This window comes from Myxine glutinosa, chromosome 5, assembly GCF_964187855.1.
Source record: "Myxine glutinosa chromosome 5, kmMyxGlut1.1, whole genome shotgun sequence".
Classification (NCBI taxonomy): Eukaryota; Metazoa; Chordata; class Myxini; order Myxiniformes; family Myxinidae; genus Myxine; species Myxine glutinosa.
The window spans coordinates 71,828,664-71,844,163 of NC_136265.1; the positions used below are offsets into that span (position 1 = coordinate 71,828,664).

The following is a 15,500-nucleotide window of genomic DNA, read 5'->3' on the forward strand; positions in this document are numbered from 1 at the left end:
GTGCTTCTTCTCCACTCCAATGACCCTTCTTTGTCTATGTCCAGTCTGTCCAACTCCTTTTATTCCTCTCTGCTCTGCCCTCACTCTCCCAGTTGTTCGTGTGTATGAGGTATTTTCCCTGAACAAGCAGCTTGCTATCGCTTGCCAAGCCATCCGTTCCGCATCAACCTCTTTCCAAGACGCTGACTGATGGAACACACCGATGTTTCGTGTTAAAAGTTTCCAAAATGATCTTTATTATGATTTATAGTTCGGTAAAATAACCAAGGATCGTTTTTAAAAGTTTTAATAACAAACGGTCCTTGTTTGGTTCGATCCAGAATTTCAGATATTTAATCATTTTTAACGAAGTTTTCTATTTGTGACGAATCTGCGGATTGGAATTGATGAATTAACTATTTTCCGAGATCGATTGCGAACACGGACTTTGTATCACACTGTACCTCACGTACTGTACGCTATGAAGGGAGATTTGTCCATGGTGGAGCACAGAACGAACCCCCCAGGATGGAGGAGCGGCTCAGATGGAGGAAACGGGGTCAGTCCGGGATGTTCTCCCGGGTATGAGGAGTCTGGACTCGGTACGTGCTGTTCGTTCCAGTGCGGGGTCCGTGCTGTGTACTATTTAAATAAATAATCATTTATATGGAGAATCACACCATGTACGGATCGGGTTCCCTCGTACACGATCGTGTCGATCTCCTGTTCGGGTCCCCTCGGACAATATCGTGTCCCCTCGGACAATATCGTGTCCATCTCCTGATCGGGTCACCTCGTACAATATCGTGTCTATGTCCTGATCTGGTTCCCTCGTACAAGGTCGTGTCGATGTACTGATCGGGTTCCCTCGGACAATATCGTGTCGATCTCCTGAGCCGGTGAATCGATCCCGTTCGTTGTAATCGGAGCTCGAACGGACATTTTGATTCCTGAGAGCAGATTCGTTAATGGAGAATTTTGAGAAGTTCGGGATCGTTTCCTCTTCTTCTCTCGGAATCTACAAAACTGTCCTTGTTATCATCACTTATTATAGGTGAGCCTCCCCTCACTTCCAGGTTTCATCATTACCCATGTTGTACTTCACTAACATAATATAACATCCAATCTGTGAGGATCACTGACGATGTAAAACGCGCGAAAGGGAATATTTTATAACACGTTGTTTTATAACATGTTTGTGTTCTCCTTCCAAATACATTTATTAAAACTATTAACAAATATTACAAGCGAAAATTTCCGTCTCTTTCCAGAACGTTTACCTTTGGTAGAATAAACATAAGGGCAATAAACCTGGTGCTCACCTGGTAGAATAAACCTGAGAGCAACACACGTGGTGCTCACCTGGTAGAATAATGAGAACACTGCACCAACTAAGGGTATTTTACACCAATTTTAATGGTTGCTAGAAGACAGGGCCACATGTAGAATCATACCAACATAATCATAAGACTTTAAACAAACCAAAAAATACCTATTTGGGAACTCCTACTTTGGGAACTCCCCCAAATGTACCTCCTCAGACCACAACTTTTCTAATGCCTTGAACAAACATTGGTACATCATGGGTGATGAAGGTTGTGGTGAAGTTTCATCATGGGTGATGAAGGTTGTGGTGAAGTTTCATCATGGGTGATGAAGGTTGTGGTGAAGTTTCATCATGGGTGATGAAGGTTGTGGTGAAGTTTCATCATGAGTGGTGAAGGTTGTGGTGAAGTTTCATCATGAGTGGTGAAGATTGTGGTGAAGTTTCATCATGAGTGGTGAAGGTTGTGGTGAAGTTTCATCATGGGTGATGAAGGTTGTGGTGAAGTTTCATCATGGGTGATGAAGATTGTGGTGAAGTTTCATCATGGGTGATGAAGGTTGTGGTGAAGTTTCATCATGGGTGATGAAGGTTGTGGTGAAGTTTCATCATGAGTGGTGAAGGTTGTGGTGAAGTTTCATCATGAGTGGTGAAGATTGTGGTGAAGTTTCATCATGAGTGGTGAAGGTTGTGGTGAAGTTTCATCATGGGTGATGAAGGTTGTGGTGAAGTTTCATCATGAGTGGTGAAGGTTGTGGTGAAGTTTCATCATGAGTGGTGAAGGTTGTGGTGAAGTTTCATCATAAGTGGTGAAGGTTGTGGTGAAGTTTCATCATGAGTGGTGAAGATTGTGGTGAAGTTTCATCATGAGTGGTGAAGGTTGTGGTGAAGTTTCATCATGAGCGGTGAAGGTTGTGGTCAAATTTCAACAAAATGGTGTGTAGTTTCTGAGAAGAAAGCAAATACCTATTTTGGGGGGGGGGGGGGGGTCAAACCTGGATCCACTTTGACCCTGGTAACCCCCCTTAGACCCTGGGGTTTTTTAAATGCCGTGAACAAACTTTAGTGACAACACAACAAATTTAATTTGTGCCAGATATGGTCGCAATCTCATCAGCGGTTTCGGAGAAGAAATTTCAAGTGTTTACGGACGGACGGACTGACGGACGGACAACGCCTGAACTTCGTTCCAGGTGAGCTAACAAACGTTTACCTTCGAATCGCTGCGTGAACAAACCATTAGAGCTTGTTCTTTTTCAAAATCTGTGTTTTTATATTAAATTTATTATTATCTTTCAAACGGAACCTTTTTTTTTTTTACCTGAACCTGCAACTCGGAACTTCTTGTGTGAAACTACACACAGGATTTGATTAAAAATGACCACAACCTTCATCACCTGTGATCTACTAAAATGTGTTCACGGCATTTTAAAAAAATCAGGGGTTTACCCCCCAACATAGGTGTTTACTTTCTTCTCCGTTACATATTTTATTGGTCATCTGTACCTATCAGTGGTTCCCAGGTTCTACCAGGTGTGCCCAGAGGTATTGCCCCTATTTTTATTATGGCAACACAGCAGGAACTCTTTACAATAATGTGAGATGGAAGTCGGGGGCTCCTTTTACATCGAGAGAAACATACGAACCACCACCTCTCTGTCACACGAGAGGGTGGTGGAGTTGGAGGAGGGGGCGGAAGTGGAGCGGATGGGGGTGGGGTAGGAGTGGGGAAAGGAAGGGGTGGAGTGGAGTGGAGTGGGAGTCTGGAGGGTGGTAGGGTAGATGAAGGGTGTAGAAGGCATTGTTTGGGGGAGGGTGGGGGGATTGGAATCTGGATGTAGTTTGGTGGGAGTGTGGTGGGAGTCCGGAGGGAGTATTGTGGGAGTACATTGGGAGTGTGGTGGGAGTCCGTTGGGAGTGTGGTGGGAGTCCGGAGGGAGTGTGGTGGGAGTCCAGAGGTAGTGTGGTGGGAATCCGGGAGGGAGTGTGGTGGGAGTCCGGAGGGAGTGTGGTGGGAGTCCGGAGGGAGTGTGGTGGGAGTCCGGAGGGAGTGTGGTGGGAGTCCGGAGGGAGTGTGGTGAGTAGGTGATAAATGTTGCTTCTGGGACACCTCCGTTTAACATGGGAAATCCCTATCTAATGTCATTTACCCCCCCGTCTTTTTCAAAAATCATAAACACCTATATTTCTCCCTCTATGAACCTATAATCCTTCTCACCTTATGAACCTATAATCCTTCTCGCCTTATGAACCTATAATCCTTCTCACCTTATGAACCTATAATCCTTCTCACCTTATGAACCTATGATTTTCTTCCTTTATGAACCTATAATCCTTCTAGCCTTATGAACCTATGATCCTTCTCACTTACATGTAATTTTTACCCTATTCCCCCCACTAACCCCTTAATGTAGTTCCTTAGACCACTCTACTAATGAGCCTATAAATATATTATCTCTTTCTAACTTTTTAAAGAGTTCCATTCTCCTATAGAACTCATCCCCATCAAGTATATTTATAAAGTATACAGGTTCCTTAACCTTTTGTTGTGAAAGTATAAAGTGGTATGTTTCACGGAGGGTTCTTGTTTGACCTCCTCCTCTCCCACATACCATTTTAAAATTATAATATTTATTATCCGATTGATAACCATTAAAGTTCTCACTCCACTCTAATATATTTTTATTCCCGCCCTCCATTACCCCACTTAACAAATGAATACGTTTATCCGTCTTGAGAACCTTCTGACCAGCGATTCTCTCAACCTCTTGAATCTGATATTTTTCACATTCGTTATGTTTTCCATTTATATACCAAGGTTGATTACACCTCCACTCTTTAGTCTGGTTGATACTTGGTTCTATCATTTATATAATAGTAAAAAAGGCGGCGGTAGCCCGTTAAAATCCCTAACCCCCCTTTTTAACTTATCACTTATATATATATATATATATATATATATATATATATATATATATATATATATCTTATCACTTATATATATCTTATCACTTATATATATCTTATCACTTATATATCTTATCACTTATATATCTTATCACTTATATCATATCACTTATATATCTTATCACTTATATATCTTATCACTTATATCATATCACTTATATATCTTATCACTTATATATCTTATCACTTATATATCTTATCACTTATATATCTTATCACTTATATACTTATATAACCATAAGGGAGACTATCAATTCCATTTTCTAAAATAAACCTCTTATCATCAAAAGCCCCCAATGCTTTCTTATTCACCTCATCTGAATATAATTGATGTTTATAACTTCTTATTCCATTAATCTTTCTAAACTCTTCTTTCTTTGTTGTTAAATAGTTATAATAATCCTTAAAGTTTATTGTTTCTTTAATGACATTTTTCTTTACACTTTTTAACTTCTTATCAGTCTTTTCAACGTTATTCACAATGTATTTATAAGCATAAGCCTTCGACCTCAATCCCACAAATTCACTCATAACATTTCCTCCCAATTCATCCTTGAACTTTCCAATCACCTTTTTATTTTTAGAAGAGAACAACTCACTCTCTGGACTGTAATTACTTGTATCATAGATATTAATGTCCTTTTTCATGTCTGAATAAACATCATCAGTATTAATTTTCAAAATAAAACTATCAGTATCCATATACAACAATGACACATTATCCTTATACTTTGATTTTAGATTAATATAAAAGTAATCATACATGAATGACTTTGACAAGTCAAGAATTGATGTTCCAATGTAAATAGGTTTGTCCATTTCAATACTCTCTTTAACCAAATGGATCGCATAAAAGTTCTCAGTAAAGACCTCAGCTCTAGTAAAACTCGGTCTATTAATTAATTTTGATGCTTGTTCCCAAGATGTTGCAAGTCTGATATTTTGTCTTTTCCTCACATTCTCCATGGTCTTACCAAAGACCGCATTATTCATCAATTTATAAAAGTCTTTCTCAAAATCTGTTTTTGACTCTGTTCTTCTTTGTGTATTAAAATCAATGTACCCCTTTAACCAATGACTTTGATTGAACTTTAGAACCCTGTGGATCTTCTCTACTCTTAGACCTTTTGATAAATATTGTCGCAAATTTCTTTGGTGTAGTACATAATTTTTCTTGTTATATAATGTAGTAAGTAATTTTTCTGTTGATTCACCTATATCAAACGATCGTTGATAATCACTCAACCATTCTTTCTTTGGACTTTCTTTCTCACAAGCAAATGGAAGATCTTTATGTTTGATATGAAGTTCTTCAGGATATTTTAAATCGACCTCAAAATAATAACCAACCTTTGAATCATCCAATTCTTTTTGTGTAGAGATACATACATCTTGTAAAACCTTTGTGTAGTCTTTTTCCTTTACCCATCTTAGTTTCCCATAAGGAAGAGCTTGAGACATTGCCCAGCCATACAAGTTGTTTGCGTCATAGTACATCAAGTAAGAACTCTCTTTCGTTGAATCATAATTTGGAAGATATTTGCTTTTGCGTAACTGCTCGAGCATACTTGTGAAATTCCACCTCTTTTTGCCTTTTCAATCATCAAAAGCATATCGACATCGGTTATCAAATCCAAAGCTTGTTTTGTCATTTTCAACATCGCGCTCCAAGCCAATCCAGGTGCTGTGTAGTAGTGAGCAGGATCCAATCCATATCCAGTGCGACAAACAGATCTAAAGGCTTCAAATACATCGGCCAATAAAAGCACATCAGTTTTGAGATACAAATCGTGATACTCGCCAAGATTCTTGATGTTATATTTTTCCCAAACATTTTGTGCGTGTACATAATCTTTATCAGATATATGACTGTTGTTTAATTTGTTATCGAAATTTTCTTTTAAAGGAAGTTGTGTTTCATTGAATCTCTCAAATGAGTCCATATAGTCATGGGGGTAAATTCCCTTTTGTGTTAGAAAATCTTTATCTGAAAAATACTCTGAAAGACATGGAAACTCTTTTAGATTTTGAACCAAGTTAGCCAATGGACTTGCCATGAATTTAAATGTATCAAGAAATCTGATATGAGTAATAGGAGATGTGTGAATTGTTTTTGTGAATGAAATGTATTTCTGATCCGTGTTAGGAATTGCTGAAATGTGTCCAGATGTCTTTGAAAGTTCATTAATAAATAGATGCGTATCATAATGAGCGTTGTTATGAAGAAAGACAGGAATGAAAGAGGGGAGTTGATAATTAATATTACAACTTTGATGAGCTGGACCTCTATATTTACCAGTGAGATGACAATGATCTCTAACCTTTAGACCTTCACCAATTTTTTCCTCACAAATATGACAAGCATTGTTTTTTCTAAATTCCCTTTTCTGTTCACTCGTCAAGGACATTGGTTTATTAGTTTCTCTCATTATCTTGGTCAATCGGACACAATCTTTTTCTAGTCGTTTCACAAACTCCTCTGGGGTATTTGAGCCTCAATACTCCTCTAACTTGTTATATTTATCACGAACGGATGATTTGATATAATAACAAAAACCGCAAGGAGTATGTTTTTGATATTTATTTGTGTATGATTCTTTTGGATCTGGAGAAGCAGTATCTATTTTTTCTAGAATACTTTCAAAATCAGCATATATAACAAATGGATGTTTGATCTTTTTCTTTTCATCTTTGAATGTGATATTTGAGCCTTCTTTAGGCATATTGATTACCGTTGATTTATGTTCACCACAATAATTTGAATGTTTATCTAATCTTTCTTGTGTATGGAAGAAGTTAAGACAACGCAAACAAATATATATTTTATTTGTTCTTTTACATACTTGTGGTTTTATTAATTTAGCAATATCTTTAATGTATGTATAATGTTAATTTTCCTCTGAATTAAAATATAGAAGATTAATATGAGTTTGTTTACAATTGTCAGAAAGCTTTAAAACCTGAATGCTGTTTGTTTCTGTTAGACCATAAACATTAACTGATAAATTATTTATCTTTTCAAATTTAGGAATATCATTTAAAGCCACAGGAAACTTTAGATCTTTCGTATTTAATGTATTCTCATATTTTTTATAATGAGATACTCTTTCATCATGAAAATGTGGAGGATGTAAGTGTGCTAGAATAGACCAGAGAAAACATTTATTGTCTTTATTTTTGATATTGATAACTGCTTTTCTATTTTTGATAACACTGGGTAAATCAATGTCGGAAGAAGCTTTTAGAGGATCTGATTTAAGAATATGAATGTCTATGTAAATAATTTTTCCTATATTGAAGCCACTTCCTACGATTGAATTATCCACATCTTGCTCTTGTTTAATAAGTTCATCATAGACTCCTGATGTTTTAAAATCTTGATATGAAGATATAAAGTGTGGCTCAGTTCTCATGTATGGTGTATCTATAACTCCTTCGTCCTTTGTCATTTCTAATTTTACTCCCATATAAAATTTAAGTGGTTTCATTTATTTTAGTGTTTTTTCAATCAAAGTTTGAACAGCAGGTTTAACTATTTCTACAGCATCAACTATAGACTCTGGTTCAGGAGGTTTGAAGTTAAAGACTCTTATTTTAATATGTCCTTTGAATGCGCCATCAGAGTTTTTAGTTGTGATAAAATTTGATAAATGTAGAATTGTTTTAAGATGTATTTCGAAGCCTTTCTTGAGGATATTTTTATTACATGCAGAACAGTGTTTTGTTTCCTTCTGAATAGGACATAGTAGGTGAAGTAGATTAAATGTGTGTTTGTTAGTTTTAAGGTGTCTTTTGTATTGTTTATATTCTTGTTCACAAATGTCGCAATACGTTGCTTTGATCATCTTTATTTATATAGTAAAATTATACTTAAAACAAAGTGCCTTTTTTAGAGGCTTTTAAAAAGATGAAACTGTGCTTAAAGTAAAACACCTTTGAGCTTTTCAACTCGTTTTATGTATATAACTTTACTTAAAGTAAAACACCTTTGAGCTTTTCAACTCGTTTTATGTATATAACTTTACTTAAAGTAAAACACATTTGAGCTTTTCAACTCGTTTTATGTATATAACTTTACTTAAAGTAAAGCGTCTATGTATTAGCCAGAAAGTTTAGATACTCTAGTTCATCAATTTCAATTTCACTATCTGAGTCATCAATAAAGCTACTCTCATAACTATCATTTGAACACAAACTATTAGTATCATAACTATCTTCAGATCCTAGACTCTCAGTATAATAACTCTCAGAGTATTGACTGTCAATATCACTCATTTACATACCATTAAACTTCCATCAATATCTATATATTTTCTTTCATTAGAACTAATAACCACAATATTTTTTACATTAAATGTTATTTTCAAATCATCTCTAATAATCAGAGTACGGAATGATAGTTCACCACTAATATTCATATTATTAATTTCACCCACATCTTTGGGTCTATTAAAGAATATACAAATGTTTCCTCGAGAATCGTTGATGGTCTTATCATTCATTTTCAAAGCTTCTTTATCAATGACCTTTTCAAGCTTTGAGTAAATTGTTAGTAGTAGTGGAGAAACTTTTGTCAAATTTACTTTAATAGAGTTATTAATTAACATAGCTTGTCCCGTAAATTTAATAAAAGGACACATGTTATTCTCCATTATGGGTTTAATCCAAAAATTTCCATATTTATCTTTGTTCAATTTAACATCTTTGACATATTTTTCTATATCTTCCACCAAAGTAGAGATTGATTGAAATTTGTCTTTTGTGTTTTACTTTAAGCACAGTTTCATCTTTAAAAAAGCCTCTAAAAAAGGCACTTTGTTTTAAGTATAATTTTACTTTATAAATATGATAAATTCTGAAGGATATTTAGAATTTCCAGACTCTCCATATGATAAATTAGAAATCTGCCACCGTTGTGGTAGAATAGGGCTTAATAATGAGGGTTCATATAAACAATGTATTTTCTGTGATTTAATTTTAATTAATGATAATAAAAAATATAGAAAAATATATAACTCTTTTAAATTAGAACCAAAAATGAATTACTTTACAAGATTAATAAGAAAGATGAATGTTAAGTATTATGGTGATAATACACCATTTCTTACAAGGGAAGAGACTATTTGTATTGAGGAAATGTATAAGGGTTTAATGATATTTATTATTCAAAATAATTTTAATGGAAATGTTAATACAAGATACTATATAAACAAAATAATGGATTATTTTGAAATTAAACCTGAACTCAGGATAAAATATAGAGTTTCTCAAAAAACTCAAAAAAAGTTAGATGACTTGTTTTCCAAATATATAAATGAATGATTTTTTACCCGTTTGGGAAAATAAGATAAAATTTAATAACCATAAAAATCTTCCAAATTCATTGAGATGTCTAATAGTCGGTTCAAGCGGATGTGGAAAAACCTGTTTACTTTTAAAGATGCTCCTTAGTCCTAATTTTTTAGATTATGATAATTTAATAATTTTTACAAAGTCAAGTTTTCAACCCGAGTATCAACTACTCTCACAGGGTTTTAATGCGGGTCTTAAAAAGGAAGACATTATCGGTTTATTTAAACTTCAAAACAAACTAAATGATTATAATATTGATGATATAATACAATTATTTTGTGATACAGAGAAATCAAAATCAAAACCAAAACCCCTAACTTGTATTCTCAGTGATAATACGGATGATATACCTTCACCTCAAGATTTAGATAAATCAAAAAAGAACCTCATTATCTTTGATGATTGTGTTAATGAGAGAAACCAAACAGTAATGGATAGCTACTATACAAGAGGGAGACATTCTTCTTGTAATTGTATTTATCTTAGTCAGTCATATTTTCAACTCCCTCGGCGCTCAATAAGAAACAATGCTAATACTTTTATTTTATTTAAGTTAAATTCAATAGATACAAATAATTTTTGGAGAGATAATTGTTCTACATTATGTAGTAAGAAGGAATTTGAAAATAATATGAAACACACGATTGGAAAATATAAATATATTGTTGTGAAACAAGATGAGATACCAAATGATATTTTTCAATAAATAAATACAGAAAATGAATACCGAAGAAAGAGTAAGAAAGTTTAAAGAACATCAAGAGTTGGTTTCAAAAGTTGTAAAGCAACAGGAAGACATAAAGAAGAAAAGGAGACAGAAACTAACTGGTGAAGAAGCCTTTGAAAGAAAACAAGAGAAATTTTTTAAACCACTTTTAAAAACTCAACAAACGATTTCACCTACAGTTCCCACGGTAGAATTTACTCCGAAAAAATTTCAAATGCTCAAAGATTTTAGTCAAATGACAGAGCAAGAACTTGGAGAATTAGAATATGATGATGAAGGATTATTTCGGCATCTTGAGAAGGTAAATAAACTTTCCAATTATGTTGTGGAAGCTCTTCAAAACAATGAATATTTGAAGGGTTCAAAAACCAGAGCAGGTCTCATTCCAACAGAAGAACCAGCACAGTTCCATCTTGTGAAAGAAAAGTTATTGATATTTAATGATAAATTGGTGTTCTTAAGTTCTGACCAACCAAATGTTGAATTAACCCCAAGATTAATGTTTCTTCTAACAAAAGATGGACATGCTAATTCACCTTATTTTGATGAACCGCTTGATATGGAAAGAGAGGAAGATAGAGAGTATATTGAGTTGCTAAACGCACTTGATTATGGAGTTTCTGTTGCTGGTAAAAGTAAGAAGAATGAGAAGAAGAAACATATTATTGATGCTTTAAGTAAGCTTGGTTCGGGTGTTAGTTTTCTTCCAAATGACCCATCACAATTAGTTAATAGGTTATTATTGTTGTTAGGTAGTAAGAAGGCTGGAAACAACAATTGTTTTAATGAAGCATCCGCCATTTTAGATCAGTTGATGAATATGAAAATAATTAATAAATGTCAATACAAAGATATTTTATTAGATAGTAAATAAGATGAGAAGCACAATTCTCAGTTTTAATTTCACAACGAGTGATTACACAGCTTCATTCCCTTACCCACTACAACTTGACCCCACAAAAGAATATGAGGCTTCTTTGTTGTCAATGGAGACTTACAATACCCTTTTTAATATCACAGAGAAAAACAACAAGTTTAGTTATAATCCAGGAAGTGGATATAAAACTATAACCGTAACCGTTTCACCCGGTGCTTACGAGATTTCTCAAATATCTTCAGAAGTCTCTCGCCTTATGAAAGAAAAAGGTGATGAACCAAAAAATATTGTAATAGATATTCAAAAACACACTTCAAAATCGACTATTAAACTTAAAAATAATTATAAAGTTGATTTCACGATTGAAAATTCGTTCAGAGAGCTATTGGGTTTCTCTTCTAAAAAGATTGAAACTAACGGGACGTCTTACAGTGATAATGTCATTCAAATATCCTCCGGTATAAATTCAGTATTAATTCATTGTGATTTGATTGATGGTGCTTATAACGATGGAATAAGAACAAATACAATATTTTCATTCAGTGCATACTCAACCCCGATTGGTTATAAATTTAATATGGAACCCAAAAATCTTGTCTATTTACCTGTGTCAGGAAAAACCATATACAGAGTAAATTTTAGGATAACCGACCAAGATAATCGTATGATATCCTTTAATGATGAAATTATATCCATCAGAATTCACCTACGTGAAGTTTTTCAATAAATAAATAATGGTTATTGTGAGAAAACACGAGTTGGGAAAATATAAAATAATTACAGGGGATGGGATGTTCCTTTCACCATACTATAAGGGTGAAGGTATGTTTCTTGGTAGAGGATACTATAAACCAAAGAGACAACGGGGTGTGGGACATCAATTTAGAAATAAAGGAGATGGGATAATTGATACTCTAATGGGTATTGGTTCAACCATCCTTAAACATAAAGACCTAATTGGTTCAACTGCTTCAGCCGTGGGCTCAGTTGCGGGTGCTATAAAGAGTATAAAAGATGCTCAAAAGGAGTCTCATAAATTACAAGCAATCAAAGAAATTAAAAAAGGCAAAACTCAACTATCTTCACAAGAACGACAAAAAAATCATTAAAATACTTGGGTCAGGGTTTCAACGATTTTAATGCTATATAAATACAAGTATGGAAGCGATTGATCGTATCTATGATTTGGATGATACGATTATCATTTCAAACTCTACTAAAAAGGAAGACTATTTTAAGGTAAATGCTATAACAGGAACAGACTGGAATTCAAACGGAACAAAAAGTTTTGAAATAAATAATCAACAAACTTACTTGAATATAGCTGATAGTTTCTTGCTGTGTAAATTTAAATTCACTAAGGCTGCGAATAATACTAATGCTACACTCGTAAATGATTTCTTCTGGAAAATGTTTGATAGTGTCCGCCTGTATATTGGAACACAAGAGGTTGAAGCGGTTGATTATGTCTCTACGATATCTGAAATGATGAAATTTACACTATATTCGTTTAGTGATAGAATGGGTAAGGGAGCTGTTGAAGGTTTTATTCCTGATATGTCAACGGGAACAAATGCTGACCCTGGTTATAGTCAAAGGAAGTCAATGTATAATGATGATACAAAAGCAGAGAATAGTTTTACCGTAGCAGTACCTCTGAAAGGTATATTTGGATTTTGTGATTATGATAAAGTTTTGTATGGTCTTAAAATTAGATTTCAACTACAAAGGAATGATAATGTAAATAGGTTGCTTTTTGGGGTTGAAAATGCTTTTGGCGACAATAATAAATTTGTTATTAATGATTTGTGTTGGTATATTAGTGAATATACTCCTAATCTTAAAACGGAAGAGATGTTAAATAGAAGACTTAACTCAAAGAAACCGCTAAATGTATCATACCTTAAAAGAAGATGTCAACACGTTAAACTGGAACACACTACCTACACTTGGAATTTGGGTGTTCTTGAAGGAAAGCCACGATACCTATGGCTCATTTTTAAGAAACCAGATGGAGAGGAGGGTACTGATAAGAATAATGCGCTGAGTGATAATGCTAAGGTGAAACAACTTCGGGTTTCTCTTGATGGAACATTTTATCCGCGAGATAGATTGGAAATTGATTGGGAAAAAAATGATTATGCGGAAGCCTACAAGTCTTACCAAAAGGTGTGTGAAAGCAACGGTAATAATGAACCTATTTTGGATATGGTTGCGTTTCAAAAACTTTATACAATCTACGCAATTGACCTGAGTTCTCAAAAGGAAACTATAAAGTCTAATAGAGTGGATACTTCTCTATACATTGAAAGAGGAGAGAATGAAGAAGTTGATGCTTATTGTTTGCTTTTGGAGGAAACAGAATTACAGATTAATACAGATAATGGTGTTATGATTAATATCACAAAGGTTTTTTCTCATAAATAAATGAGTTGGAAAGAATTGGTATATGTTAATCAAATCAATCTTAATAAATTAACATCTTGCATTAAAAATCAAAAGCCTTGTATTATTAACGTTAATACAATTCAAAGAAAAGGAGCAGTAAGAATTGATGTTTTACTCACAAGAGAGCAGGTAAAAACACTAAATGATGCTGGTTCACTTACAATTAAAATGACAAAACCTATGTTAAAGAAATATTCAATACAAGAGGGAGGATTTCTCCCGTTTCTAATTCCTTTATTTGCTGGTTTAAGTGCGGCGGGAGCATTGACTGGTGGTATTTCAGCAGCGGTAAAAACTGCTAACGAAAGGAAGGCACAACTAAAAGCTCAAAAAGAATTGGAAAGACATAACAAGGAGTTGGAGAAACAAATTAGTGGAAGTGGTGTAATTGTGGATTTTGCTCAAAAACTTGAAAGTCTACCTGATAAAGCTAGATTGTTAGTTGGAGATATGCTTTCCTCTATCGCTCAAGCAGGTGTTAAACTAACTAAAAGGGGTAATGGGTTATATCTTTCTCATAAATAAATGGATAAATGGTTTAAACAATTTGGAAAGAATACAACGTCAAATATAGAACTTACTAAATATTGTAAAAAACTAAAAATTGATAATGTGGTTATTTGTATGAGAGATGAATTTAAAAAGTTGTCCAAGAATACAATGAATATTATTATGAATTTAGACACACAGAATGGTTCTCATTGGGTTTGTATTCATAATAGTCAGGATAAATATTATTTTGATAGTTATGGTATGCCACCGCCTGTTGAACTAATACAATTCTTACAGAATGGTGTTTATCAAACATTTCAAGTTCAAGAAATTAATTCTAAATGTTGTGGTCAATTATGTTTATATGTATTATTTCAACTCAACAATAATGAACATTTTTATGATATCATTTTTAATCTAATATAAATGACTTGTGTTGGAAAAGATGGTTCTATCTTTGGAAAATCCTCTCAGGATATTGATTTATCAAATTATTATACAAAGGCACAGGCTGAACGACAAAAATATAGTATAAGTAAAAATATTAATATGAAGAATACTTATAAATTAATCAATTATCCAAACCCAACAGATGCGAATGACTTAATTAGATTTAGTGATTTATCACAATATATATTTTTAAAGAAAACAGCACGTTTTGTTAAACAAGTAAAATTTACAACCACAACACCTGGTTATACTGACCATACACCTTTCCTCATTGAATTTAACTACCTGCTTACAATTGAATTTTATAAAGGACATATAGTTAATATGCGAATTAATAAATGGGGGTATGATATGCCTGATTTAGGGTATAATTGGTCTTTTTCAATAAACATAGAAGACCTACATGATTTGAATCAGTCTCGTAAAGTAGAATATTATCCACTTGGTGAGGATAAGGATTTATGTGGAAGTACAATTAATAAACAACAAATACATGGTTTTAAGAAAAGAAAAATATATGATAGTATAGCGATGGTTAGCATGACAAAGAAGGAAGGTAATGAGATAAGGATTGAAAGCCGAGGAATACAAACCGATTTGGTAGTGGGAAGATGGGGTGGTATTACCTGTCATAATGTTATTCTCACATATATTTCTGAGATTAATAATGGCAGGAAAAAGACTACAAGAGAATTATAATTTTTGTATTCAGGGATACCTACAAGAAAAGGGTGCTCGGTATTACATACCTTATGATTTGGAGCATATACATGGAAATTTTGTCATTAAAAACTGGCCTTATACTGATATTGCTAAACCCACAAATAGAGACTTGTTTAAAATATTAAATAAAAATTAACTTCTCAAAGTTATGAAATATAAAA

General features: G+C 33.8%; 1 protein-coding gene across 1 annotated transcript in view; it reads left to right on the forward strand.

Annotated features, from left to right (window-relative positions):
* Nucleotides 1-15,500, forward strand: part of LOC144892129 (uncharacterized) — a 75,890-nt gene that overhangs the window by 28,182 nt on the left and 32,208 nt on the right. Inside the window, exon 5 of the mRNA XM_078777349.1 lies at nucleotides 408-581. Within this exon, the coding sequence (XP_078633475.1) occupies nucleotides 408-581 (174 nt within the window). The remainder of the gene's footprint in view (nucleotides 1-407; nucleotides 582-15,500) is intronic.